The following is a 26,863-nucleotide window of genomic DNA, read 5'->3' as shown; positions in this document are numbered from 1 at the left end:
TGGCAGTCCTGGTGCGAGCACGGGAGTGGCCGCACTAACCTCCTCCGGCGGCTGCTGGCTCCCCACCGATGTTATCCTAAATTCGGAGGTAAGAAGGTGGCCATCCCGGCTGAACAGGCTGGGGGGGCTCAGGGCTCAGTGCCGTGCCTGGAAAAAGCAGCAGGGGGATGGAGAATTCCCAAAGGTGCGGTTCTCATCCCTGGCTTTCCAGGATTGGCTCTGGAGCTGTTTACCCTGCTCCCTGCGGGGCCGGCCTGAGGGAAAATGGTGCCCTGGGCAAACTTGTAATTTGGTGCCCTGGCTCCCGCGGGCACCAGACCCCGGTGGGTTTCCCCCCTCCGATCTTCCTTGGCACCCACAGCTCCCCCCCCTTCACCCCCACTGTCACAGGCCCCCCCAGGTCCCCACCCCACCCCTCCGTGAACTCCAGGCCCCGCTGCCTCCCCCGCCGTGCCTAGTTTGTATCGAAAGAGGTGCCGGGGCTCACCCCCAGCCCAAATTAAGCACTGGCTGGGTGGCCAGTGCTGGTCGGGCGCCCAGCTCTGAAGGCCACACTGCCGCCAGCAACAGTGCCATAGGCACCGACTCTGGACAGCCACCTCCCTCCCTCCCCCCAGCGCCTCCCGCCCGCCGGCGGCCCCGCCGATCAACTCCTCCCCCTCCCTCCCAGGGCCTCCCGCAATCAGCTGTTCCGTGGCGGGCAGCAGGCCCTGGGGGGAGGGGGAGGAGCGGGGACGGGGCGCGCTCGGGGTGGGGGGGGGGACTGGGTGGACAGAGGCGTGGTGAGGGCTTGGGGAAACTGGGTGGGTGGGGGTGGGGCCTGGGGCAGACCGGGGGAGGGGTTGAGCACCCCTGGGGCCCGGAGGAAGCGGGCACCTGGGAGCAGCCCAGAAGTAAACGTGGCATGGTGTATAGCCACCCTTACTTCTGCCCTGCTGCTGTGGCTTCTTGTGCCTAGTGCCCAACCTGCAGCTCAAGGCGGGTTCTGTGCTGGCATACGGGGGCTGCATGTTGCTGGAGCCCATGGCCATCTTGCAGCTCTCTGGCCACGCCTGGCTCCCCCCGGGGTGCCGTTTCAGACTTTGGTGGGGGGTGCAACTTTAACCAGAAAACTAGATTTTTTGCAGATAATAACTTAGGCATTAGCTGACAGGAGCACTGTATCTAAGTCCTAGATAAAGAAAGAAAATAAAATGTATACAGACACCACTTAAAGCCACATTTTAAGTTTATATGGAAGTTTAGAAAAACCAGGAGACAATACAGCAAGATATTCCCAATCCCAAACCTTGAGGGATCAGTTCTGGAGCTTTAACACAGGGATCAGAAACACATGTGTGATACTTTGCAGACTATCTTTAGGAGAGAGAAATAAAAATAAATGAAATCTGCTTAAAATCTGCTTACTTTCTCTAACAGACACACTGTGTTACGGCCATTATCTACTCTATTTTAGTCAATTGTTATATACTCCACTAAACACTTATTTACTTAATTTTAACATATGCGAGTAAGGTTTTTATTTCTCCTTTATTAAGAACAGGAATTTATTTTTCTAATTATTTTGGCGTTTATGTTTACCAATCACAATCACGTACGTGACTCACGAACATTTGACCCCATCATGGCTATTCGGTATCAGACTTGGAACCGCATTTATTGTCCTACTAATTCGAAGTTATTTTACGGGTATAACTAAAAATACCATTTGAAAATAAGTGACCTGCATCTGCACAGTGTCTACAGTTATGTGTGTAGCTAATTTTTTTTGAACTGGCATTGCTAAGGTGACTACAAGTTAAATTTACATTCGAGGAGGATACTATTATTTGATTGGACCACTTTAAATAATGACGGACAACGCACACTACGGTAATAAAAGTAATAACAATAATTACTCCAGCCAGGACAAGTTAGGCATTTTAGAACTCACTACTCAAAGAATTAAATGTAAGCATAAGAGAGAAATAAAATGATGAAATGCGCAGACCAGTTGAAAAACTAAAATAACAGCACTGTGACCCTTAACGAACTTGGAAAGACTAAAATGACAAAGAATATATGTGCCTTGAAGTACCAACCATAACAACACTAATATGCGTGTTTGTGTGTGTGTGCGAGAGTGTTGGGGGAGTGAGAGAGAGCGTGTGTGCTGGGGGAGTGTCTGAGAGACTGTGTCTGTGAGACAGTGTGTGAGTGTGTATTGGGGAAGTGTGAGTGTGCCGGAGTGAGTGTGTCAACGCTCGGTCTGTTTAAGCAGAGCATGCACCCAGGGTCACTAGCAGATACATGCTCCCCCGTGACCCCAGCTCAGCAGAGCCTGGGTACGCAGGTGTGGGGAGGGGGACCCCCTGAGATCAGAGCCCCCCAGCCCCACCCCCACTCAGACAGGAGGCAGGCTCCAGATCCCGAGCTTGGCTGGGGTGGCTCCATGGGGGTGGGAGTGGGGGTGGCAGGAGCAGTGGTGGCTGCAGACCTAGTGGAGCAGGGCAGAGGGGGAGATGGGGCAGCCCCGCGTCGGAGGAGTTACCAGGCTGGGGCCAAATGCCCCCCGCTGCAGATCCGTCTGTCTGCCCTCTCCTTGCGCAGCTGCGCCTACCTGGCTGCCTCTAAGCCCGCTTGCTGCCGGCAGGTCAGGTGGGTGGGACCAGCACGGCGCCCCCCTTAAGCACAGTGCCCAGCCCGCCCACCCACCCCTAAAGCGGGCCCTGGCTCCCTGCGCTGGTCATGGGTCTGTTTAATCCCCAACTCTGCCAGGTTGCCCATTATTTTCTGGTACACTGGGTCATTTCCGGTGTTCTGACTGACGTCAAATGTCTGGCTCGCCTCACACCGCAGATTGATCAGAATCTGAGGTGATCCCATGACCAGCGTACTGGGCTAAGGCCTTCTTCTTACCGGTGGCCATAGCTAACGCAGAAGACGGATCTCTCTGTTTGCAGCTCAGGGGTCAGAACACAATAGCAGGGTCAAACGCCAAGAGGCCCATGGGATTGTGGGATAGCAATAGTGGACTCTCAGAACACGAGTCTGAAGACCTGAGCCGCAGTTAAGTCCTCACTGCAAAATGATGCAGTGTGAACCATGAGTTCCAACTGGACTTGGGCTCAGAGCCACCCACCCCACTTTTTGGGTCCTAGGGCATGGGTCTCAAGGGCTTACTGGCCTGAGTCAGGCAAATTTGTGTATAGATGGAAGCGGGGGGCGGGGGGGTTGGGAGAGGATGTGCTTTTATGTTCGATTTTGTAAGCAAGTTGTTTTTAAGTGAGGTGAAACTTGGGGTATGCAAGACAAATCAGGCTCCTGAAAGGGGTATAGTTGTCTGAAAAGGTTAAGAACCACTGATTTATAGGGTCTCTCTCCTGCATGGACTAGCTGATGTATACAAAGCTGTGAATGAAACATTTCCCACATTCGGAGTATGTATACAGTCGCTCTGCCATGTGGATCCTTTAATGTGAAATATGAACTGAACTCTGACAGAAACTTTTCCCATAGTCCAGGGATTCATAAGGGCTTTCTCCAACATGGGTTCTCCAGTGTGTGGTAAGATGTGACTTGTTACTAAACCTTGCTCACAAGGGGAGGCTTTTATGTTTTTTTCCCTCTCTTGTGGATTCTCTGATGCACAATAAGATCTGAACTCTGAATGAAACTTTTTCCACACTCCAGGCACGTATGGGGTTTTTCGCCTGTGTGGATTCTCTGATGTCTAGTAAGGTTAGACCTCCGAGTGAAGTTTTTCCCACAGTCGAGGCATTTATAGGGTGTTTCTCCTGTATGGCTTCTCTGATGCACGATTAGATCTGAGCTCTGAATGAAACTTTTCCCACAGTCCAGGCATTTATGGGTTTTTTCCCCCCTGTGGGTTCTCTGATGTCTAGTAAGCGTTGAACTTCGAGTGAAGTTTTTCCCACAGTCGGGGCATTTATAGGGTGTTTCTCCTGTATGAACTCTCTGATGCACAATTAGATCTGAGCTCTGAATGAAACTGTTCCCACAGTCCTTGCATACGTAGGGTTTCGCTTCTGAATGGCTTCTGTGATGTGTAGTAAGTTGTGACTTATCACTAACTTTTTCCCCAGAGTTGAGGCTGGTATGCACTTTTTCTCCTATATGGATTCTCTGGTGTCTCATAAGGTTTGCACTTCGATTGAAGCCTTTCCCGCAGTCAGGGCATTTATAGGGCGTTTCTCCTGTATGGATTCGCTGGTGCACGAGAAGATTGTAACTTTGAAGGAATTTTTTCCCACAGTCAAGGCATTTATAGGGACTCTCACTCATGTGTGCGCTTTGATGTGTAATAAGTTGTTAGTTGTCATTATAGCTTTTCCCACTATCAAGGTATTTATAGGGTTTATCTCCTATGTGGGTTCTCTGATGTCCCATAAGGCATTACTTATCACTAAATTCGTTTCCACACTCAGTGCATTAATAGTGAGTCTCTCCTGTATTGGACTCTCTGATATCAAACTAGGTTTGACCTCCGATTGAAATTTTTCCCACAAGCCTATATGGTTTATCTCCTGTGTGGATTCGGTGATGTGAAATAAGATGTGAGCTCTGAAAAAAAGTGTCTCACAGTAAAGTCATTTGTAGGGCTTCTCTCCTGTGTGTGGGTTCTCTGATGCATAATAAGGTTTGCTTCTGCCACTAAACTAACTCCCAGAGTCAATGCGTTTATAGGGTCTCTCCTGTGTGAATTCTTTGATGTCCCATAAGGTGCGAGTTGTCACTAAATCTTTTTCCATACTGAACTGAAGCTTTTGCTGCGTGTTGTGCGTGTTTTTTTTCTCTTTTGTGTGGATTCTCTGCTGGGCTGTGGTTTCCTTGAGATCGTTGCACCTCTTCTCACAAATAAGGGATTTAATTACTTCCTTCCACAATTGGTTTCTCTGCTGTCTCTCTGACCTGCAATGATTCTTACGTGATTTTCCCTGATCAACGCTCCAGGAAACATTCCATTTAGATCTTCCTAATAATGTCCCATGCAGCTCCACTTGCTTAGGGGTTTCCTACTGGAGATTCTCCTCTTCATTCTCACTCAGCATCTCTTCACCTGCTAGGATATAGAGAGAATTCAGACTAGAGTCAGTCCCAGTGCTAGAGTCAAAGGAAACAAAGGGGAATAGCAAAGAGGAGAAAGAAAACACAAGAACTGTTGGGGTTTTGAGAAAGAGAAAGTTTAGTTACCCATCTGTAAGTTTTCCTTCTCTGAAGTGAGCCCCTGGTTCTCAGTGACCCATTACAACTGGGTTACTCCACTCCACTCTGTTAGGAACATGGAGATCAAATAAAATAAATTTTTCTAGGATCCCAATGTTGTGCCAGAAGATGGAGGTGTTCTGTGACCATTTTGCCTCTCTAGCTCTCAAGACAACTGCCCAAGTTGAGAAGACAAGACAAGCTATAAGTTCTGATGAATAAACTTCACAGAAGGTTAGCCATCTCCAGGCAGAACACTTTTCCTACTTATTCATTTGGTATACAAAAAATGGAAATGAAGGTTTACAGGAAAGCAAGATTCCCAATGGGTGGGAATCCTAAGTTTTCTCCATCTCTCTGTTGGAGGGCTTCATAGGGCAAATAAAGAAGGTTTGAGATTGTGACGTTATGAGTGTAATATAATATCTCATTGAAAGGTGACAGATCTGCTTTGGGTTTCAAGAGGGGGAAACCTTAAGCCATAAGGATTGAGATCCCCAGTTATTGAGTGGAGTCACCCTGAACATGGACATTGGACTGTATCCTCTGGACTATTTCTAAAAGGACTTTTGGTCACTACAAACTCATGTCTGCTATGTATCTGAACCTCAAGAATTGAACACAAGTCTGTATGTATATTGATCTTCTAACCAACACGCTCTCTCTTTTCTTTTTTAATAAATTTTAGTTTAGTTAATCAGAATTGACTGTAAGCATGTATTTGGGGTAAGATCTAAGTTATTATTTGACCCGGGTCTCGGGCTTGGTCCTTTGGGGTCAGGAGAACCTTTTCTTTTATATGATGAAATAAGATTATGATGAAATAAGATTTTCAGAATTTATCATCATATGTTTGACATGTGTGTCTGGATGGGGGCCTGAGGCTGCGTACTTTAAGGGAACTGCGTTGTTTGGACTTCTGAGTAAGCAGTGAGGTAATAGAGAAGCTGGTTTGTGCTTGGTAAATCTAAATATTGGAATATCCACCAGCATTTGGGGTTTGTTTGCCCCGTTCTGTTTGCAGTTCACCCTAATTGAGTGACCTCAGCTGGCTCCCACGGGCAGCATCGTCACAGAGATATATCCCCTTCAACTGGAATTTAATGCAAAATGTATGTGGCATCTCCCATTGAGCACTGGAGCCCACTTCAGAGAAGGGAGAACAATGGATGGGTAGATAATTTTTACCTTCCTTCTTCTTAGGTACCTGGTGATCTATGATCCGTTACAGCAGGAAAGCAGCCAATACTAAAACCAATCTCCACGAAGAAGAGGGAAACTTAAAACGTGAATAAAATTGAGCCAACAGGAAAAACAGCTCTTATTTGAGGGTTTCTTTTTCTTTTCTTCCTTTCCCCAAGATATGATGAAAAACCAAGAGAGAGAGCGCAGAACTCTTTGTCCAAATGCATTTCAGACAAACACCACCACATCTCTTCCCAGTGTCAGGAAAGAGAATACATTGAAGACCAGGGATATATAGCAAAATTACCTGAATGAAGCATTTGTGCTGTTCTGCAAAGGAAATGACCTAAGCTAATACTCTGACCCAATCAAGAACCTGTCTAGAAAGAGATCCTATATCTCCCTGGTTGTGAGACAAAATAGGATTCTTGTCCTGTCAAGAGCACCATGAAGATCCAATTATCTGAATCGCTAAAAAAGCCCAGTTTTGTGGGCAATTTCTAGATTTGAGCAGGAAGTCCATGAGTTCTCCTGAACATTCATGCTCCAGAAGGGAAAACCTCCCAGGTTCCAGGGCAAACGGCTGAAGTGCTGTGTACCTGGGAGTCTGAGCAAAGGGTATCCTTTACCAGGAGCAAGAGAATATGAGACAAAGCACAATATGGTGATAAAAGTACTAATGAGAATTACTCCAGGTTAGGCATTTTAGAACTCACCACTCAAAGAATTAATCTGAAGCGAAAGAAAGAAATAAAATTATGAAATGCACAAACCAGTCAAAAAACTAAAAGAACAGCACTGTGATCCTTAACGAACTTTGAAAGGATAAAATTACAGAGAATATATGTGCCGTGCACATTCTGACAGGAAGTACCAAGAAGTAACAATAATAATGTGTGTGTGTGAGAGAGTGTGTGCTGGGGGGACTGTGTGAGGGAGAGTATGTGTGTGTTGGAGGAGTGTCTGAGAGAGTGTGTGTGTGTGTGTTTGTGTGTCAGAGAGTGTGTGTGAGAGAGAGGGAGTGTATGTATGAGGGATTGAGAGTGTGTGTGAGTATGTGTGTGGGAGAGAGAGTGAGTGTGTGTGACAGTGTGTGTGTGTGCAACAGTACGCATGTGTGTTTGTGCATGTAGGAGGGAGTGTGTGTGTGACAGAGGGCGCATGCGTGTGTGTGTATGTTGGGAGGAATCTGAGTGTGCCGGAGTGAGTGTGTCAGGGCTCTGTCTCTTTAAGCAGACCATTCAAGAGCCTGAACACAGCAGCACCCCCTCCGCACCCGGAGGCTCCAGCACACACACGCTCCCCCTGGCCCCCCCCCAGCTCAGTGGAGACCGGGTACACGGTGGGGGGAAGGGGACACCCCACACCAGGGCCAAACACCAAGCAGCCCAGGGGATGGTGGGAGAGCACGGGTGGACTCTCCGAGCATGACTCTGAAGACCTGGGCCCCAGCTAAGTCCACGCTGCAAAATGATGCAGTGTGAACCTCAAGTTCCAACAGGACTTGGACTCAAACACCCCCCCACACACACCCTTTTCAGGTCCTTGGGCCCAGGTCCCGAGGGCTTACCGGCCTGAGTCAGACAAATTTGTGTCTAGACGGAAGGCGAGCGGGGGGTTGGGCACGAACATGAGCCAAGACTTACACTGCCGTGTAAACGTACCCCCACAGGATCTATCTACACTGCAAAGAAAACCCCATGGCAGTGAGTCTCTGAGCCCAGGTCTACTGACTCAGACTACGGGGCCGAAAATAGCAGTGTAGACATTCCCGCTGTAAGAGGGGTGAGTCTCAGACCAGCCTGAGCAGGAACATATATACCGGTATTTTCAGCCCTGTAGCGTGATCCCAAATCAGTGAACCTGGGCTGACACTTGCTGCCGGAGTTTCTCTTTTGCCAGTGTCGATGTACCTTAAGGCTATTATCCAGTGCTCATCAGCCTCTCTATATGGCCCAGCCACCAATAAAGGGGGGACAAAGTGCCCTACTGAGTGGGCATGGGTTAGACAAGCAGCAGCAGAAAGGGCAGGGATGGTGTCCCTAGCCTCTTGTTTGCCAGAAGCTGGGATTGGGTGACAGAGGATGGATCACTTGATCATTACCTGTTCTGTTCATTACCTTTGGGGCACCTGCCATTGGCCACTGTCAGAGGACAGGAAACTGGGCTAGATGGACGTTTGATCTGACCTAGTATGGCGGTTCTTATGTTCAGAAGTCAGCATCTGATTCTCCCTACAAGTGCTTCACACTGCTGTAGACCGTTCCAGGCACTGCCATGGGTTGACTCTGGATTTGTACCAGGCTGAGAGAGAGGGCAATCAGCCTACGTGACACCAAAGTTACTCCTGATTTACACTGGGGCAGATGAGAATCAACCCCATGTGACGCCAAGGGGGGTCACTCCAGATTTACACACGGTTGAGTGAGGGGAATGGGGCCCAAGTGACTCCGGTGGGACCTCGCCCGATTTAAACTGGGCTCAGCAAGAGGCGCACAGTGAGTTTCGACTCTAGGGGAAGTCCGAGAGCGTATGACGAGGCACATCTAAGATACTTTGGGTGACCTCCCTGCATTCCCTCAGCCTACCCGGCCTGGATGGTGTGTGTAACTTTAACAACACATTGTGTGGGTTTGTAATGCTCGCGTGACTCCCCACTTACTGTGCACCTCACGCTTGATTTTGGGGCAATGAATAATACCTAGCTTTGACACAGCACTGTACATCAGCCCACGTCAGAGCATTTTGCAAAACTGGTCACTGTTTCTCTCCACGACTGCTCTACCGGCTTTTAAAAAAACATGCAGCAGAGTGACTGTCTGCCTCTGCAAGAGACAGGTGAACAGAAATGCCGGCCAGAAAAAGATTTCCCCTGTACACAAGGGTTTTTCCATCACAGACCCCTGGAAGGGTCTGAAAAGCTCTGGAATCTGCAGCGCTCAGGGTTGGGGAATTAACACCTGAAAGAGGCTTCCTAGTCAGCCTCCGAGTCCACCAAAGGCCATTTGTTAGTCATTATACTAGACAAAAGATTCTGGACGGTTAAGAAACTGAAGTCTACTTTAATTATTCCAAAGACAGAAATGAAAAGCTCCCATCCCAGGGCCCTGCTCAGCAAGGTGTGTTTCAGCCCAGCACATTGCTGCTTATGGCTCCAGCAACAGAATTCCCTTCTACCGCTGGCAGAAAAGGGAAGAGAATTCGAGAAAGACGCTGTGCCCTGAGACAGGCAGTTGGATGCTAGGTAGTCAAATGCCCCTGATTTCGGAATTAGGATATGGATGGTTTGGGGATTTTTTTACCATGGCCCGCCCTAATCAAGGCACGGGGAGACTGTCCTTCCAGCGTGCAGGAGGAGCCTACACTGTCCCAGGTGGTGTTAGCTCCATACTCCCTGCTAAGAAGATCTAAGAGGTCTCTTCTCTGTGTTCATTTGTTCACACTTGACATGGTCAGAGCCCCGTTGAAGCTTCCCTGTCACTCAAATTCTCTCTCCAGTGTGGTCTTTAATAGAGTGTGAGCTGTGATTGAAACTTTTCCTGCCATCAAGGCATTTACTGGCGTGGTTCGCTGGGGGACCGCAGAGGTCTTCAAGGGGGTATGTGAACTCATCCAGAGAGTTGCCTAGTTTCACAACAGGCTACATGAGAAGCACTAGTCAAGTCAGGACACACTAAAGTTTCATACAGATAATGACTTGTTGACACTGCTGTATATGTTATGCCCATAGCTGACGTGTTGGGGGGGGGGTCATGCTGGGTCACATGCCCCCCCCAGATTTATGCCAGGGTGGGCGGTAGGCTGAGAGGGACGTGCCTGGGTGGCGCCCAGAGCAGGGAAGCGAGACCAGGCTGGCAGCACTGGGGGCGTGGGGAAGGCGGCTGAATCTGTCCCTTCCATGCCAGCAGCCACCGTTACCTGCTCTGGTAGCCTGCCTGGGGTGCGCAGAGGGCGCTCTAGGGGTCAATGGGGCCCAGGTGAGCTGGGGGTGGGATAGGGAGGCAGCGGGGGCCGGGGGTGATGGGTGGGGGCCAGGGGGAGGCAATAGGAACCTGGGAGACCAGGGGAGGCAGCGGGAGGCCAGGGCAATGGGGGGATGGGTGGCGGGACGGAGGAGAAAGCAGGGATCGGGGGGATGGGTGGAGGGCTGGGGGAGGCAGTGAGGGCCAGGATGGGTAGAGGAGGCATCAAAGGCCAGGGGGGGATGGGTGGGAGGACAGGGGAGGCAGCAAGGGCCAGGGCGATGGGTGGTGGGCCGGAAGAGGGGGATGGGGCGGGGGAGGCAGCGAGGGCTGGGGGGGGGTAGGGGAGGCATCAGGGGCCAGGAGTGGTGGGCGGGAGGACAGTGGAGACAGCAGGGGCTGGGGGGATGGGGGATGGGCTGGAGGAGGAAGCAGGGACTGGAGGGGATGGGTAGGGGTCCGGGGGAGGCAGCGGGAGCCGGGGTGATGGGAAGGTTGGAGGGAGGTAGCAGAAGCCAGAGAGTACGGGAGGGCTGGAGGAAGCATCAGAGGCCAGGGGTGATGGTGGAGGGGTTGGGGGAGGCAGCGGGGGCCAGAACACCAAAATACCAGTTCCCCTGGAGTGCCATTTTCCATAATGCTGGCCCTAGGAGGGCCGCCCTTAAGGGTGGGTGACATGGGTGACCGCCCAGGGTGCTGTGGTCGGAGGGGCCCTGTGGTCAAGAGGGGGTTGACTGTGGTGGTGGTGGCGGCAAGGGGGGAGCTGCCATTGTGCCCCCACCCTCAGTAGTTACTAGTCGCCTATGCATCTGTATCAGTGTCTCTCAATCTACAGTAGATGTTTTATAATTATAGGGTAAAAATGAGAAAGGAAGCCATCTTTCAGTACTAGTGGTTGTGACCCTTTTGTATTTTGATGTCTGATTTTGTAAGCAAGTCATTTTTAAGTGAGGTGAAACTTGGGAGTAGGCAAGACAAATCAGCCTCCGGAAAAGGGTACAGTCGTCTCGAAAGGTCGAGAGCCACTGATTTATAGGGTCTCTCTCCTGCATGGACTAGCTGATATATACAAAAATGTGAGCTGTGAATGAAACATTTCACACATTCAGAGTATGTATACAGTCGCTCTGCCATGTGGTTAATGTGAAATGTGGACTTAACTCTGACGGAAATTTTTCCCACAGTCCAGGGATTCATAAGGGCTTTCTCCAACATGGGTTCTCCAGTGTGTGGTGAGATGTGACTTTTACTAAACTTTTGCTCACAAGTGGAGGCTTTTATGGTGTTTTTCCTCTCATGTGGATTTTCTGATGCACAAGAAGATCTGAGCTCTGAATGAAACTATTCCCACAGTCTAGGCACGTATGGGGTCTTTCCCCCGTGTGGATTCTCCGATGTCTAGCAAGGTTGGAACTCCGACTGAAGTATCTCCCACAGTCAGAGCATTTAAAGGGTGTTTCTCCTGTATGGCTTCTCTGATGAACAATAACATCTGAGCTCTGAATGAAACTTTTCCCACAGTCCAGGCATTTATGGGTTTTTTCCCCTGTGTGGGTTCTCTGATGTCTAGTGAGGTTGGAACTTCGACTGAAGTTTTTCCCACAGTCGGGACATTTATAGGGTGTTTCTCCCGTATGAACTCTCTGATGCACAATTAGATCTGAGCTCTGAATGAAACTGTTCCCACAGTCCTTGCATACGTAGGGTTTCGCTTCTGAGTGGCTTCTGTGATGTGTAGTAAGTTGTGACTTATCACTAAACTTTTCCCCAGAGTCGAGGCATTTATGTGGTTTTTCTCGTATGTGGACTATCTGGTGTCTCTCCAGGTTTGAACTTCGATTGAAGCTTTTCCCACAGTCGGGGCATTTATAGGGCATTTCTCCCGTATGGGTTCGCTGATGCGCAATAAGATGTGCACTCTGAAGGAACCGTTTCCCACAGTCAAAGCATTTATAGGGTCTCTCACCCATGTGGGCACTTTGATGTGTAATAAGTTGGGAGTTGTCAATAAAATTTTTCCCACAGTCAAGGTATTTATAGGGCTTCTCTCCTGTATGGACTCTCTGATATCAAACTAGGTTTGACCTCCGATTGAAATTTATCCCACAGACCTGGCATTTATATGGTTTCTCTCCTGTGTGGATTCTGTGATGTGAAATAAGATGTGAGTGCTGAAAAAATGTTTCTCACCGTAAATTCATTTGTAGGCTCTCTCTCCTGTGTGGGGGTTCTCTGATGCGTAATAAAGCGTGCTTCTGTCACTAAACTAACTCCCAGTCAATGCGTTATAGGGTCTCTCCTGTGTGAATTCTTTGATGTCCAATAAGGTGCCAGTTGTCATTAAATCTTTTTCCACACTCAATGCATTTATAGAGTTTCTCTCTTGTGTAGGTTTTCTGGTGTCTAATAAAGTGCAATGGCAAACTGACGTTTTTGCCGTGCGTTGTGCATGTGTTTTTTTTCTCTTGTGTGTGGATTCTCTGCTGGGCTGTGGTTTCCTTGAGATCGTTGCACCTTTTCCCACAAATAAGGGATTTAATTACTTCCTTCCACAGTTGGTTTCTCTGCTGTCTCTCTGACCTGCAATGACTCTCACAAGATTTTCCGTGGTCAACGCTTCAGGAAACGTTCCATTTAGATCTTCCCAATAACGTCCCATGCAGCTCCACTTGCTTAGGGGTTCCCTACTGGAGATTCTCCTCTTCATTCTCATTCAGCATCTCTTCACCTGCTAGGATACAGAGAGAATTCAGACTAGAGTCAGTCCCAGTGCTAGGGCCAAAGGGAAAGAACGGGGAACAGCAAAGAGAAGAAAGAAAACACAAGAACTGTTGGGGTTTTGAGAAAGATAAAAGTTACTTACCTGTCTGCAAGTTTTCCTTCTCTGAAGTGAGCCCCTGGTGCTCAGTGATCCATTACAACTGGGCTACTCCTCTTCATTTTAGGAGCATGGAGATAAAATAAAATAAACTTGTCTAGCATCACAATGTCGTGCCAGAAGATGGAGGTGTTCTGTGAACATTTTGTCTTTCTAACGCTCAAGACAAATGCCCAAGTTGAGAAGACGAGCTATAAGTTCTACTCCTGTGGGAATTCTGAGCATCTGCGGATGTGCAGAATTCATAGCTCCTGTAGATTCCCCCCCGCCCTGCCCCGGAAAAATACTTTTCTGCCCAAGAACTGCTGCAGTTTAGCCTTTCGCCCACCAGAGGCTGCTGTGGTGCCAGAAAGGCAACCAGCATGAATGCAGCCGGCTGTTCTGGCGCTACAGCGATCTCTGGTGGGCAAAAGGCGGAACTGCAGAACATCGGGGGCAGAATGTATTTTCTGTGGGGGAAAAAAGTTCTGTATTAATACAATAACTCCTCACTTAATGTCGTTCCGGTTAACATTGTTTTGTCCCTGACCTATTAGAGAACATACTCATTTAAAGTTGCGTGATGTTTCCTTATAAAGTTTTTTGACCATGGGGGCTTGGAACCAGGATGGGCTGGCAGCCCTTCTATCAGCTCCCCTCTACCCCAACAATGCCTCCCGCCCCACAGATCAGCAACTCCCTCCTCCCTCCCTGCGCTTCCTGCCCACAGCAATCAGCTGTTTTACAGCATTCAGGTGGCTCTGGGGGCAAAAGGAGGGAGGAGCGATGATGCGCTCGGGGGAGGGGGTGGAGTGGGGGCGGATCGGAGGCAGAGCTGGGGGTTGAGCACCCCCCCCCCCCCGCCCCCAGTACTTTGGAAAGTTGGCACCTGTGCAGCCGTGCATGCAGCGTCTGGAGAAGGGAGTGGTGCGGTCCAGAGGGATAGCGTGGGTTCATCGTCACATTCAGTTTCCCCAAGGAGTGGTTCCAGCCGCTGCTCTGCATCTATTGTGTCTCCTCCCTCCTGCCTCCCTCGGTGCTGCCTTGTAGTGTGAGGCTACATTAACAATGTATTAACCCTTCAGGGCGCAGCCAAGTGCTAGTTCATCATTTAACAGCAAGGAATTCCCTGGGAAATATCACACCTGATATCAACATGGTTGCTTTAGGAAAAGCTCAGGGAACACATGAGCAGGTCCCCAGACAATCCTCTGATGAGAACTTGTTTAAAACTTATACTGTATATGTATATAATGTCTTTTGTCTGGTGAAAAAAAAAATCCCTGGAACCTAACCCCCGCCATTTACATTCGTTCTTATGGGGAAATTGGATTCGCTTTACATCATTTCGCTTAAAGTCACATTTTCGAAGAACATAACTACAACACTAAGCGAGAAGTTACTGTATGCTTAGTAGGGAATCTACGTGTCAGAAACAATTACCAGAATCTTTTTTTTTCTTTTTGTCTTTATTGTTACAGACATACTTGCCGAGAGACATTTTGAAATAAATTACCAAAATAATTGAAACTGGCATAATTATATTGTGTTATTTTGACAAATAAAATATGCAGAATTTTGCAGAATTATAAAATAATGTGTGCAGAATTTTAAATTTTTTGGCACAGAATTCCCCCAGGAGTAACGTTTTGATGAATAAATTTTACAGAAGATTAGCCATCTCCAGGCAGGATACTTCATCTACTTATTCATTTGTTACACAAAAATGGAAATGAAGGTTTTCAGCAAAGCAAGGTCCCAAAAGGTGGGAATCCTAAGTTTTCTCCATCTCTCTGTCGGAGGGTTCCATGGGGGAAATAAAGAAGGATTGAGACATTTCCCCTTCAACTAGAATTTAATGTAAAATTTGTGTCGGGTCTCATGGAGCACCAGAGCCCACTTCAGAGAAGGGGAAACAATGGACGGGTGGATAATTTTTACCTTTCTCCTTCTTAGGTACCTGGTGGTCAATGATCCATTACAGCAAAGAAGTAGCCAATACTAAAACCAATCTCCACAAACAAGAGGGAAACTTAAAAGATCAAGAAAATTGAACCAACAGGAAAAACATAATAGAGGGCTTGTTTTTTTCTCTTATTCCCCCAAGATACAACGAAAAACTAAGAGAGAAAGAGCGCAGAACTCTTTGTCCAAATGCCATTTCAGACAAACACCACCACATCTCTTCCCAGAGACAGGTAAGAGAATATACTGAAGACCAGGTAGTCACATGGCAAAATTACCTGAATGAAGCATTGTGCTGTTTCGGAAAGGAAATTACCTAAGCTAGCACTCAGACCCAACCAAGAACCTGTCTAGAAAGAGATCCTAGATCTCCCTGGTTGTGAGACAAAATAGGATTCTTGTCCTGTCAAGAGCACCATGAAGATCCTGTTATCTGAATCCCTAGAAAAGCCCAGGTTTGTGGGAAGCTTCTAGATTTGAGCAGGAAGTCCATGAGTTCTCCTGAACATTCATGCTCCAGAAGGGAAAACCTTCCAGGTTCCAGGGCAAACGCCTGAGGTGCTGCGTACCTGGGAGCTTGAGGGACACCTGGAACAGACATTTCCTCCAGCCCAGGAAGATCAAGGATATTGAACTGCCATATCTAGGAATCTGAGAGACCAGCACTGAAAGTGGTCTGAGAAAGGGTGGGTGTGGTCCATCATTTTCAACCAAAATGAAAATGATGCCACATCTGCCTGTCCCCTCCGCCCCCTCCAACCCCTGCATGCATTCTCCCCCATCTCCCACATCAGTTCAGTCCCCGCCCATCAATTTTGCCTCCCCACCTCTTTTCCTACAGCTCCAGAGGTTCTTTGCCCTGTGAGGCACTGTACCTCAAAATAGCAACCTGTATCCCCCATAAGCACCAAAATCATGTAATTGTGATATTTCATACAGAGCATGCCATGTAAGATATGAAAGGTCATGATCTTCTGAAACCCACTGTTCTGTCCAAATATGTGTACCATTAGTGTTTATAAAGTTATGAGATTGTGATATGGCTGTGTGAGTGAGAGGTAACACAGACAGGACAATACACTGCTGTTGCCCCCTTGAAAGCTATGGGGATGAATCCACATCTCCAATATGTTTCTGTCTCCCCGAACTCAGGTTTGGAGTCTCAACTCTGTCTCCCACTGGAGCTAAGGAAGACGGAGCCCACTCCCGCAAAATTGAAGCAAGCAGGGAAGAACCTGAGCAGATGCCCAACAGGGCACATCAGAGATGTGGCAGTTTCCAATAACCAAGGGAAAAAGTAATCCCTTACCCAGTGAGGTCACCGTCTCGTAGTTCCCCTGCATGACGTCCCTGTAGAGGGCTCTCTGAGCGGGGTCCAGCAGAGCCCCCTGCCCCTGGGTGAAATAAATAGCCACCTCCTCGAAGGTCACCGGCCCCTGAAACAACAAGAGTCCCCCACTCAGCACCTGCTGCCCCAGCCACAATCCCACTAGTCACGTGCGAGAAGGCTGATAAAATGGAAGCTCTGGGAGGTCACGGAGGAGCAGAATCTCAACCCCACCCTGCACAGAGCAGCCAGGAGGCTTCAGGGTGGAGAGAAAGAGAGAGCTCCTTGTCCCTCCCAGCCAATGGAGGAGGGCAGGGGCTTTCCCGTTTATCACACGCCTACTAGCCAGAGGCTGGTATGGGAGGGCAGAGCCCTCGAGCAGGGTCCAGGGACAGGAATCCCAACCCCATTCCCAGCAGCTGGGTGTGAGGGGACAGGGCCTCTCCCCTGGGCCTCACTGCTGGGTGCCCCCTTTGTATTTCAGAGCAGCCTCTGCCTGGTGGGTTCAGACTCCAGCACTGGGAGTCTGGTCTGTTTTCCCAGCCTTGTCCGGTGGGGCTGTTCCCTGTTCCACAAATGGGGGAATTTACCTTCCCCATGGGCTTGCTCCAAAAATCAGGCCCCAGATTGAACACATCCCAGCAGTTTAGCCCATCCTATAACCCCCCCACACTTTCTCCCTCTGTGTATTTCCTGCCTCTGCCCCTCTAGACTCTTCCCCCCGCACCCCAGCAGCTTCCTGAAAATCCCAGCTTCAGCCAGTCATTTTCCTTCCCCATCCCCTGGGAGGATGGGACAACCTCGAGCAAAACGCGGACATGATTCTGCAGCCTGTCAGGATGAGCAGGGCAACTGGGGATATTTCCAAAGGGGCTTGCGTCCATTTCACACCCACTTCCCTCTCGGTTCTTTCCCTGCAGACAGAGGCTCTAGACTCTGGCAGACGGGGAGAATGCTGGACCACTTTATTCCAGCGCAGACCTGGCCCCTCTCACCAAGACTAAACCCACCATGACATTTTTAGCAGCTCCCAGTAACAGAGACTCTGAGCCAAATGCTAGAAAAGAGCAAAATCAAAGGCGCTGCTTTGGAGGATTCCCCTAGACAATGTCCCGCTGGGGCAGTGCGTCCGCCCAGCAGTGCGGGTATGGGGCAGAGACAGAAACTGGCTTTTCCTCCCTCTGCTCCTTGCCTTGCTCCCAGAAAATCAATCTGCCCAGGGATGATGCAGGGAATAAATCTGGGCCGGCCTAGGAGCTGGGAACCTCTCTCCTCATTTACTGCTCCTGCTGCCCTGCTCAGTCTCTCTGTCCCTTTCTGTCTCCTTTCCCCTCTGGCTGGGGGGAGATCCTGTTAGTATCCCCTTCACTGTGGCCTGCTCTTCCTGCTCTCATAACCAGATCAGCTCCCACGAGTGCTAACTGGTGTGTGTTGCCAGTGACAGCAGCATCTCTGGGACTCTCAGACACATGGGGAGCAGAGATTGGGGGGTGGGGGGGGACACGCACAAGTGGCAAACTCAGACAAAAAAGAGGTGCGAAAAATCCAAGTTGTGAGGAGATTTTTACACCAATAATCAAGAAATAGAGGGCAAAAGGCAGAGTGTGGGGAGATTTGATAGGAGAGTAGACGAATTAAGGAGAAAGGGGTAGAAAGCAGTGGTTTTAGATCAATATGCCATCAAGATGAAGTTGAGAATGTCTGAGGATATAGTGTTTTAAATTAGAATCATAGAATAACAGAGTTGGAAGGGACCTCTGGAGGCCATCTAGTCCAACCCCCTGCCCAGAGCAGGACCAATCCCAACTAAATCATCCCAGCCAGGGCTTTGTCAAGCCTGACCCTAAAAACTTCTAAGGAAGGGGATCCCACCACCTCCCTAGGTAACACATTCCAGTATTTCACCACCCTCCTAGTGAAAAAGTTTTTCCTAATATCCAACCTAAATCTCCCCCACTGCAACTTGAGACTATTACTCCTTGTCCTGTCATCTGCTATCACTGAGAATAGTCTAGATCCATCCTCTTTGGATCCACCTTTCAGGTAGGTAAAAGCAGCTATCAAATCCCCCCTCATTCTTCTCTTCCGTAGTCTAAACAATCCCAGTTCCCTCAGCCTCTCCTCATAAGTCATGTGTTCCAGACCCCTAATCATTTTTGTTGCCCTTCGCTGGACTCTCTCCAATTTCTCCACATCCTTCTTGTAGTGTGGGGCCCAAAACTAGACACAGTACTCCAGATGAGGCCTCTCCAATGTCGAATAGAGGGGAACGATCTGCTGCCATTGCCCTACTTATATACCCCAAAATGCCACTGGCCTTTTTGGCAACAAGGGCACACTGTTGACTCATATCCAGCTTCTCATTCACTGTCACCCCTAGGTTTCAGAGGAACAGCCGTGTTAGTCTGTATTCGCAAAAAGAAAAGGAGTACTTGTGGCACCTTAGAGACTAACCAATTTATTTGAGCATGAGCTTTCGTGAGCTACAGCTCACTTCATCAGATGTATACCGTGGAAACTGCAGCAGACTTTATATACACACAGAGAATATGAAACAATACCTCCTCCCACCCCACTGTCCTGCTGGTAGGTCCTTCTCTGCAGAACTGCTGCCTAGCCATTCGGTCCCTAGTCTGTAGTGGTGCATTGGATTCTTCCGTTCTAAGTGCAGGACTCTGCACTTGTCCTTGTTGAACCTCATCAGATAATTAATTAATTAATATCAGATAATGAGAGAAAAGGAGCAAAACATAAAAGGGGTATTAAATCCATTCTAGATAATTAGACCCTGTCTCCCACATCCCTTCTGGGGAGTGAATCAGAGAAATAATTTCCCTCCAAAACACGAAGCTGGTACAGTCAAAAAAGGGTGGGGAAACCCGCTCAAATCTGAGAAAGGGCTTATATCAATATTTGAGAACTACAGGGGGGGAAATGGCAAAAATGGAGAGGATCTGATATTAATATTCAATAAAGGGGAGACAAAGGAGAAAATCTAAGGGAATTGTATACAATCATTTGATAACTAGACGAAGAAAAAGGGGTCCAATTTGCAGGGATTTTATAGAGTATCTGATCATTCAAGAGCGAAAAAGGTCAAAAGGTGAGAGATTTTTATATGATTATTTTACAATTAAAGAGAGAAAAGGGCAATACGTGAGGTGGGTTGTTATGATAATTGGGCCCACAGATTTATGCTAACTGGGATCTCAACTGTAAAAAGCATGTGAAAGTTCATAGAATATAATGACCTATAATAACAAATGGTGATGGCAAAAAGGTACGAAAGGGAGACAGAGTGAATTAGTCTCCAAAAAAGGCCTCCTGATATAACTCAAGGACCGTGTTGAAATCCTGCTTGGTGAAAACAGAAGACGTGGAATCAGAAATTAATTAACTAAATGGACATATATTAGGCCTCATTGGTGGAAAAATAATAAAGGGATGTGTCCACCCATCACTCCCTTTTTGGGTCCTTAAAGAAAGAGGCTTTGAGAAGAAAAGATGGAAGAACAGATAGAGGCTACTGGGGCAATGCTTCACCATCATGGTTGCCACCCTCACCATCTCTTGGGACTCTAGACCTTCTTTGTCCTAATCCTGAGACCAGGGCCAGCCCTAGACCAAATTGCACCCCAAGCGAGGAGTGTCTTTGGTGCCCTCCACTCCCCAATTGTTAAACTTTATTGCACTTGTAGCCCATTTCACACTCTTCAAGTCTTAAAACACAAGTACACATTCACAATGACACAATAAAACAAGGTACACAATATCGCAGCTGGGCTCTCACTTCAGTTCGTTCTTATATCTTACAGACTGACTAGCGATGCCCCGCCCCCTTATCTACCGGCAAGGGCCCAGCTGACAACATTCTAGGAGGCTGCAGGAAAATTCTCAGAACGTCTGGAAGGTTCCACAAGATTCTACAAAGGTCCAGAACATTCTAGGTGGTTAGTGAAAAATGAATCCACATACGGAATACCTGAAACATGTTACTTCAAACATTCTATTTTCCCTTTTGTCGCTAACAAGAAAAACAGCACACCCAAGCCTGGTGTCCCCCAAACCCAGCACCCCAGGCGGCCATCTGCCCCCAGATCCGGCCCTGCTGAGACGTGTCCTGACCAGCCCATACCAGAAAGAGGGATCCCGATGACATTGTCACCCCTACCAGCTCCAAACAGCCACTGAGATTAAACGGGATTGGATTTTAACAGCAGTAGTAACAACTAACTTCTTCTCTTTTACCCATAAGACCAATTATTACCATCTTTGATACTATCTAAGAAACTATCAAACCAGGGGATTTTTCCTTCTAAAAACTGTCCCCAACTAAAGGGAAAGGGAACAAGGAATCTTGTTAAAATGAACGCCTTAATTAATACTTTAAACATTTCAAATGCTTTAACTTTTTTCCTTCTTTTATCTTTTACAGTAGAACCTCAGAGGTATGAACACCAGAGTTACAAAGTGACCAGTCAACCGCACACCTCAGTTGGAACCGAAAGTACGCAATCAAGCAGCAGCAGAGACCGAAAAAAAAAAAAGCAAATACAGTACAGTGTTGTGTTAAATGTAAACTACTAAAAAAAATAAAGGCACAGCAGCATTTTTCTTCAGTACAGTAAAGTTTCGAAACTGTATTAAGTCAATGTTCAGTTGTAAACTTGAAAAAAACCACACCACGTTTTGTTCAGAGTTACAAACACTTCAGAGTGACGAACAACCTCTGTTTCCAAGGTGTTTGTAACTCTGAGGTTCTACTGTACAAAAGGATAAAATGATTTTTAATGGTGTGTTTGCCAAGGTACTAAACAAGCGGAGGACTCTGTATTTCAGACCCCGGATTATGTTTAACACAATTTCAGGTTAGACAGTAACGGGGTTACGTTAGCACTTTTAACCCATATTTTCCATGTAAATTAATACAACAGCCCCTTAGGACAATCCCAGGTACGTAGAGAATCCCCTCCTTTTCTAGGGGTCCCAGAGGCTCCTCATTTCTATTCTGTAGGCCTGGCTTGACACAAGTAACTACCCTCATTTCTTAGTGGGCGTAATTGGGACAGTGAATGGAAGGTTAAGTTGTAAATAGGGGCTTGACAAACACTATGCTGGGAGTCAGGATGTCTGTGCTAGCAACATCTTGATGAGAGAGACTATGGAAAGATAAACCTGGAAGGTAAAGATCAGGTTGCACCCGGACACCACATGGACAGAGCATGCTGTACAGGGATTGGCTCCTGCAAAGTAACCAAGCCAATCAAAAAATGTGCAGTGTAATGTATAGCAAATGCAATGTAAGGTTTAAATGTCTATAAAGGAAGAGGCTGACCACGTAAACTTTGGATGTGTGGCATGCCCTATACCCACCCCCTACGCTTGTCGCTGTAGGCCAAACAAAGGAACCTGCGTCAGGAAATCCAGAGTCAAACGGAGTGTTTTCGATCCCAGAGAACTGGAGGAACTGGACAATGTGTTCTGGATAAGCCAAACGGAAAAGGTCTTGGAGTGCATCCCAACAATCCCCACCTGCTCTGTAACAGGAGGCAGGAGGCCAATACTAATCCAGCTGCATTCTCCCCTCTAGATCCCCTCCATTAGACAATAATTAGAGAGCAAACTCAGTAACTTTTAAAGAGATTTTTGTATCAGTATATAACTGAGAAAGAAAATGAGGAAAATCTGAAAAGATTTACATAAATTGGCTAACTAGACTGGAAGAAAGGCATTATCTATGGGGTTATATATTAATAGTAACTATTTAGAGAAACAAATAACATTTATGCAGCTAATATATTAATAATCCATAAAGAGAAATGGATCAAAGTCTGAGGGGATTTTATACCAAAATCTTGTGACAAAAGGGAAAAAATCTGAGGGGTGGAACAACAACAACTGATATTGGGAGGAAAAGGGGCAAAATCAGAGAGGATTACAGTATATTGCTACATTGGATAATTATAACAAACAGCAAAACTGGAGGGGATTTATATTAATGTTACCTACAAAATCCACATTAAAAGAACGTTATTAAGGTTGCAAAGTCCAGCACTCAGAGTTAGGCAGGGTCAGAATCAAGGGAGCACGGGCAGTGTTAATTCTGCCCCTTTGTGCGAGTGCCTTATGAAATAATCTCTAATGACAGGATCACACATTGCACTGTTCAATAACACAGGATCTTGCCTCATTCAGTCCTTTAAAACCTTACATCTCTGATGTAACAAACATGTCCCTGAGAGCACGTTAAGATTGAAGAAATTTTTGGCCTCTGTAGAATCCCTTTCCATTCATGTCTTAAATTTGTAAAATCTCATGCTTCAGGGCCAGTCACCTGCAGGGGCCAGGAAGGAATTACCCCCCTACTTATTTTAGGATTTTTGGGGGGTGTTCTTTTCTTTTCCCTCTCCTTCTTTTGAAGCAATGGTTCTCAACCAGGGGTATGTGTACTCCTGGGGGTACGCAGAGGTTTTCCAGTGGGTACATCAACTCATCTAGCTATTTGCCTAGTTTTACAATGGGCTACATAAAAAGCACTACCGAAGTCAGTACAAACTAAAATTTCATAAAGACAATGACTTGTTTATACTGCTGTATAGACTATACACTGAAAAGTACAAGATTTATGTTCCCATCGATTTATTTTATCATTATATGGTAGAAAGGACGCAATTTTTCCGTACTAGTAGCTGTGACACTTTTGTATTTTTATGTCTGATTTTGTGAGCAAGTCGTTTTTAAGTGAGGTGAAACCTGGAGGAACGCAAGACAAATCAGCCTCCTGAAAGTGGTACAGTAGCCTGAAAAGGTTGAGAGCCACCACTCTGAAGCATCAGAGAATTGGAGATGGGACACTGGGCGGGATGGGACAGTCCTCAGAGATGGTACTGAGAATTCTCTTTCTCAGGTGCTTGCTCACATGCTCCAGGGTCAGGGTCAGGAAGGAATTTCCCCCCAAGTCAGGTTGGCAGGCATCTTCATTTTTGTTTTTTTTTAAACCTTCCTGTGCAGGGCAGGGAGCGAGTCGCCTGCAGGGTTCATCTGGATATATCTCAAGTCAATTCACTAAAACAACGAGGAGTCTGGTGGCACCTTAAAGACTAACAGATTTATTTGGGCATAAGCTTTCGTGGGTAAAAACCCAGTTCTTCCAAATAAATCTGTTAGTCTTTAAGGTACCACCAGACTCCTCGTTGTTTTTGTGGATACAGACTAACACAGCTACCCCTCTGATAGACAATTCATTGCCACTGCAGGGCCCTCCTGTTCTCGGCCCATAGCTTGGTCTCCTGAGGACTGTAATACTGTGGTCTAATTCTGGTTTGGCGTGGAGGTGGCTGGGTGGGGTTCAGTGGCCTGTGAGAGACAAGAGGTCTAACGGGATGATCTGGCAGTCCTTTCTGCCCTTAAACTCCATCAATCTAGGAGTATTCCACATCTCCCAGGAAATTATGGGGAATATCGCAAAGGCACTAAAGGAGTTAGATTTTTAAAAGAAATAACAACCTCCAGCGAAACTCCTTTGTCACCGATGAAGTGAGCTGTAGCTCACGAAAGCTTATGCTCAAATAAATTGGTTAGTCTCTAAGGTGCCACAAGTCCTCCTTTGTCACCCTTTCTCCACTCACTCCTTTTTCTCTACACCTCTTACGTTTCATCCATCCCCTCCCTAACAACCCATCCTCCGAGGCACAAAGAGACAGACTGGGACCTGTTCATGGTCCCATACCCATTTCTGCTCCTGAGTTGGGACCCTGGAGCAGATGCTAGGCAGAATGACAGGAGCCACTCATTGCTGTCAGGAGCTTAATATCATCCGCCTCCCCCCATCCCGACTTTGCACTACGTAGTATACACCAGAACCTCAGAGTTACGAACACTTCAGGAACGGAGGTTGTTCGTAACTCTGAAATGTTCGTAACGCTGGTGGCTCTTTCAAAAAGTTTACAACCGAACATTGACTTAATACAGCGATGAAACTTTAGTGGGGAGAAGGAAAACGCTGCTTTTCACCATCTTCATTTAAACGAACCAAGCCCAGAAACAGTTTCCTTACCTTGTCAGAGCTTTTATTTAAAAAACTTTCCTCCCCCCCCCCTTTTTTTTTTTAGTAGTTTAAGTTTAAACACAGGACTGTCGTGGATTCGCTTTTTATGTTTGGCTCTGCTGCTCCTTGATGGCGTATTTCCGCTTCCAAATGAGGCGTGCGGTTGACGGGCCAGTTCGTAACTCCGAGGTCCTACGGCAATCACATGTACAACGAGGAGTCCGGTGGCGCCTTAAAGACTAACAGATTTGTTTTTGTGGCTACAGACTAACACGGCTACCCCTCTGATACTTAGTCACATATAATGCTCCATCAGCTGACAGGACTTTGCCCCCCCCCCCCGATTTTTTTCCAAACTGATGCTCCTGATTGCTACGAACAAACTCAGATCCTGTTTGTGCAGAGTCACTTTCCTGCCCCCCCCCCAGCACCCCCTTCCCCACCCCACTTCTCTCTCTCATCACCTGGAGTCTCCGGCTGGTGTCAGGGGCTGCCTCCACACCAGAGAAAGTCCCCACCCAGGCTGGGCACAGGGTGGGGTTAATGCCGGTCTCTCCCCAGCACAGACCCCGCTGGGTGGGGGGGGGGGGCAGCAGCTGCTCAGTCCCGGCTCCCGGCTCACAATGGAGGATCTGACCCAGGAAGAGAAGCAGACACAGATCGGTGCCGCCTTCCCCCGTCTGAACGAGAACCAGAACTCTGCGGATAGGCCAGCTAATGACTCGCCCCCTCCCTACACTCCACCCCCCCCCCCCCCCCCATGACACACACAACCCTGCCCTAATACTTCTCTCTCTGTCCTCTCACTCCAGAAGTCTGCAAAACAAAGCACCCGTAAAATCAGTGCCCCTGAGAAAGGTGTCCCCTGCATCAGGAAGTGAATTCTGGGAGAGGCTGCCCATGGGTAGGGAAAGCAGACCCCCTTCCCCTCCTCTGCCATCTGCCCCACACAGGGTGGGTGGCTGCCATGCAATGGGAAACACGTGCATTGAGAACTGGCAGTCCCAGGGAATCCCCACCACCCAGCTACAGACAGGTCCTTATATCTGCCAAATGCATTTATTTAAAAAAGGGGAGAAAATAGTCTAGATCAGTGGGTCTCAACCATTTTCCACTGAATGCATCCGATGAAGTGAGCTGTAGCTCACGAAAGCTTATGCTCAAATAAATTTGTTAGTCTCTAAGGTGCCACAAGTACTCCGTTTCTTTTTGCGAACCAGGGGTACGTGTACCTCTGGGGGTACGTAGTGGTCTTCCAGGGGGTACATCAACTCATCTAGATATTTGCCTAGTTTTCCAACAGACTACATAAAAAGCACTAGTGAAGTCAGGACAAACTAAAATTTCATACAATGACTTGTTTATACTGCTCTATAGACTATACACTGAAATGGAAGTCCAATATTTATATTCCAGTTGATTTATTTCATAATTATGTGGTAGAAAGGAAGCAATTTGTCAGTACTAGTGGTTGTGACACTTTTGTATTTTTATGTCTGAGTTTGTAAGCCGGTAGTTTTTTAAGTGAGGTGAAACCTGGGGGTACACAAGCCAGATCAGACTCCTGAAAGGGGCACAGTCATCTGCAAAGGTTGAGAGATACTAGTCTAAAGTGATTCTAATCCCTGAGCTGGGTTCCTGCCTAAGGGACCTGGCCCAGATCCACAAAAGGACGTAAGGGGCGTTGGGATGTGGAGATGAAAGTCTTTCTCACACTGCAGTTTGGGACTTACCTTCTCATTTAGATTACCCCATAACTTTAAATGACTAAGTAAGAATCTGAGCATAAGTCAAAGTGGGCTCATCAGAGACCCCACAGTAACTAGGGGACGGGAATCCCTTACCACAGTCTCATAATTTTCCTGCATGACGTCCCTGTAGAGCCTTTAGTCATGGAGGTTTGTGATAATGATTGTTTTCCTTAAAGCCTCAGCTCCTGGAGTCAAGTGATTATTTCAGCCTTTATTCTTAAAAAAAAAAAAGTTTCTAGCCCTCGTGGCTATAGAGAAAGCTTCAAAATGTGACCCCAGTGCACCCTTATAGCTCAAAAAGCAGAAGGCAAATGAAAAGATCCCCAAAGCTCTTATTCTTACATAATCTCGTGATTTTAAAGCCAATCTCGTGATTTTTTGGGGAGCCTGATTCATGATTTTTGAACATTTGGGGGTTGACAATACTGGCAATTTAATATTTGGGACATTTACCCATCTATGTGGAAATCAAGGGGACTTGTCTTGTCAATAATGGGGTTCAATTTTAATATAACTAATGCCCCCCCAAACATACTTACCCCTCTCCTGTGTGTCACTCTCTTT

At 47.4% G+C, this 26,863-nt stretch overlaps 1 protein-coding gene across 1 annotated transcript; it reads right to left on the bottom strand.

The window, feature by feature from the left end:
• Window positions 1-1,210: 1,210 nt before the first annotated feature.
• LOC125621615 (uncharacterized) lies at window positions 1,211-25,148 on the bottom strand. Its single transcript, XM_048818729.2, has 4 exons — window positions 25,013-25,148; window positions 16,484-16,610; window positions 12,543-13,083; window positions 1,211-5,062 (listed from the first exon to the last, which is right to left on the bottom strand). The coding sequence occupies exon 4, from the start codon at window positions 4,282-4,284 to the stop codon at window positions 3,592-3,594; it is 693 nt and encodes a 230-aa protein (XP_048674686.2). The 5' UTR covers window positions 4,285-5,062; window positions 12,543-13,083; window positions 16,484-16,610; window positions 25,013-25,148; the 3' UTR covers window positions 1,211-3,591.
• Window positions 25,149-26,863: the final 1,715 nt, after the last annotated feature.

This window comes from Caretta caretta, chromosome 14, assembly GCF_965140235.1.
Source record: "Caretta caretta isolate rCarCar2 chromosome 14, rCarCar1.hap1, whole genome shotgun sequence".
Taxonomy (NCBI): Eukaryota; Metazoa; Chordata; order Testudines; family Cheloniidae; genus Caretta; species Caretta caretta.
The sequence above is the reverse complement of the archived record's forward strand: the minus strand, read 5'-3'. Positions and strand labels throughout refer to the sequence as shown.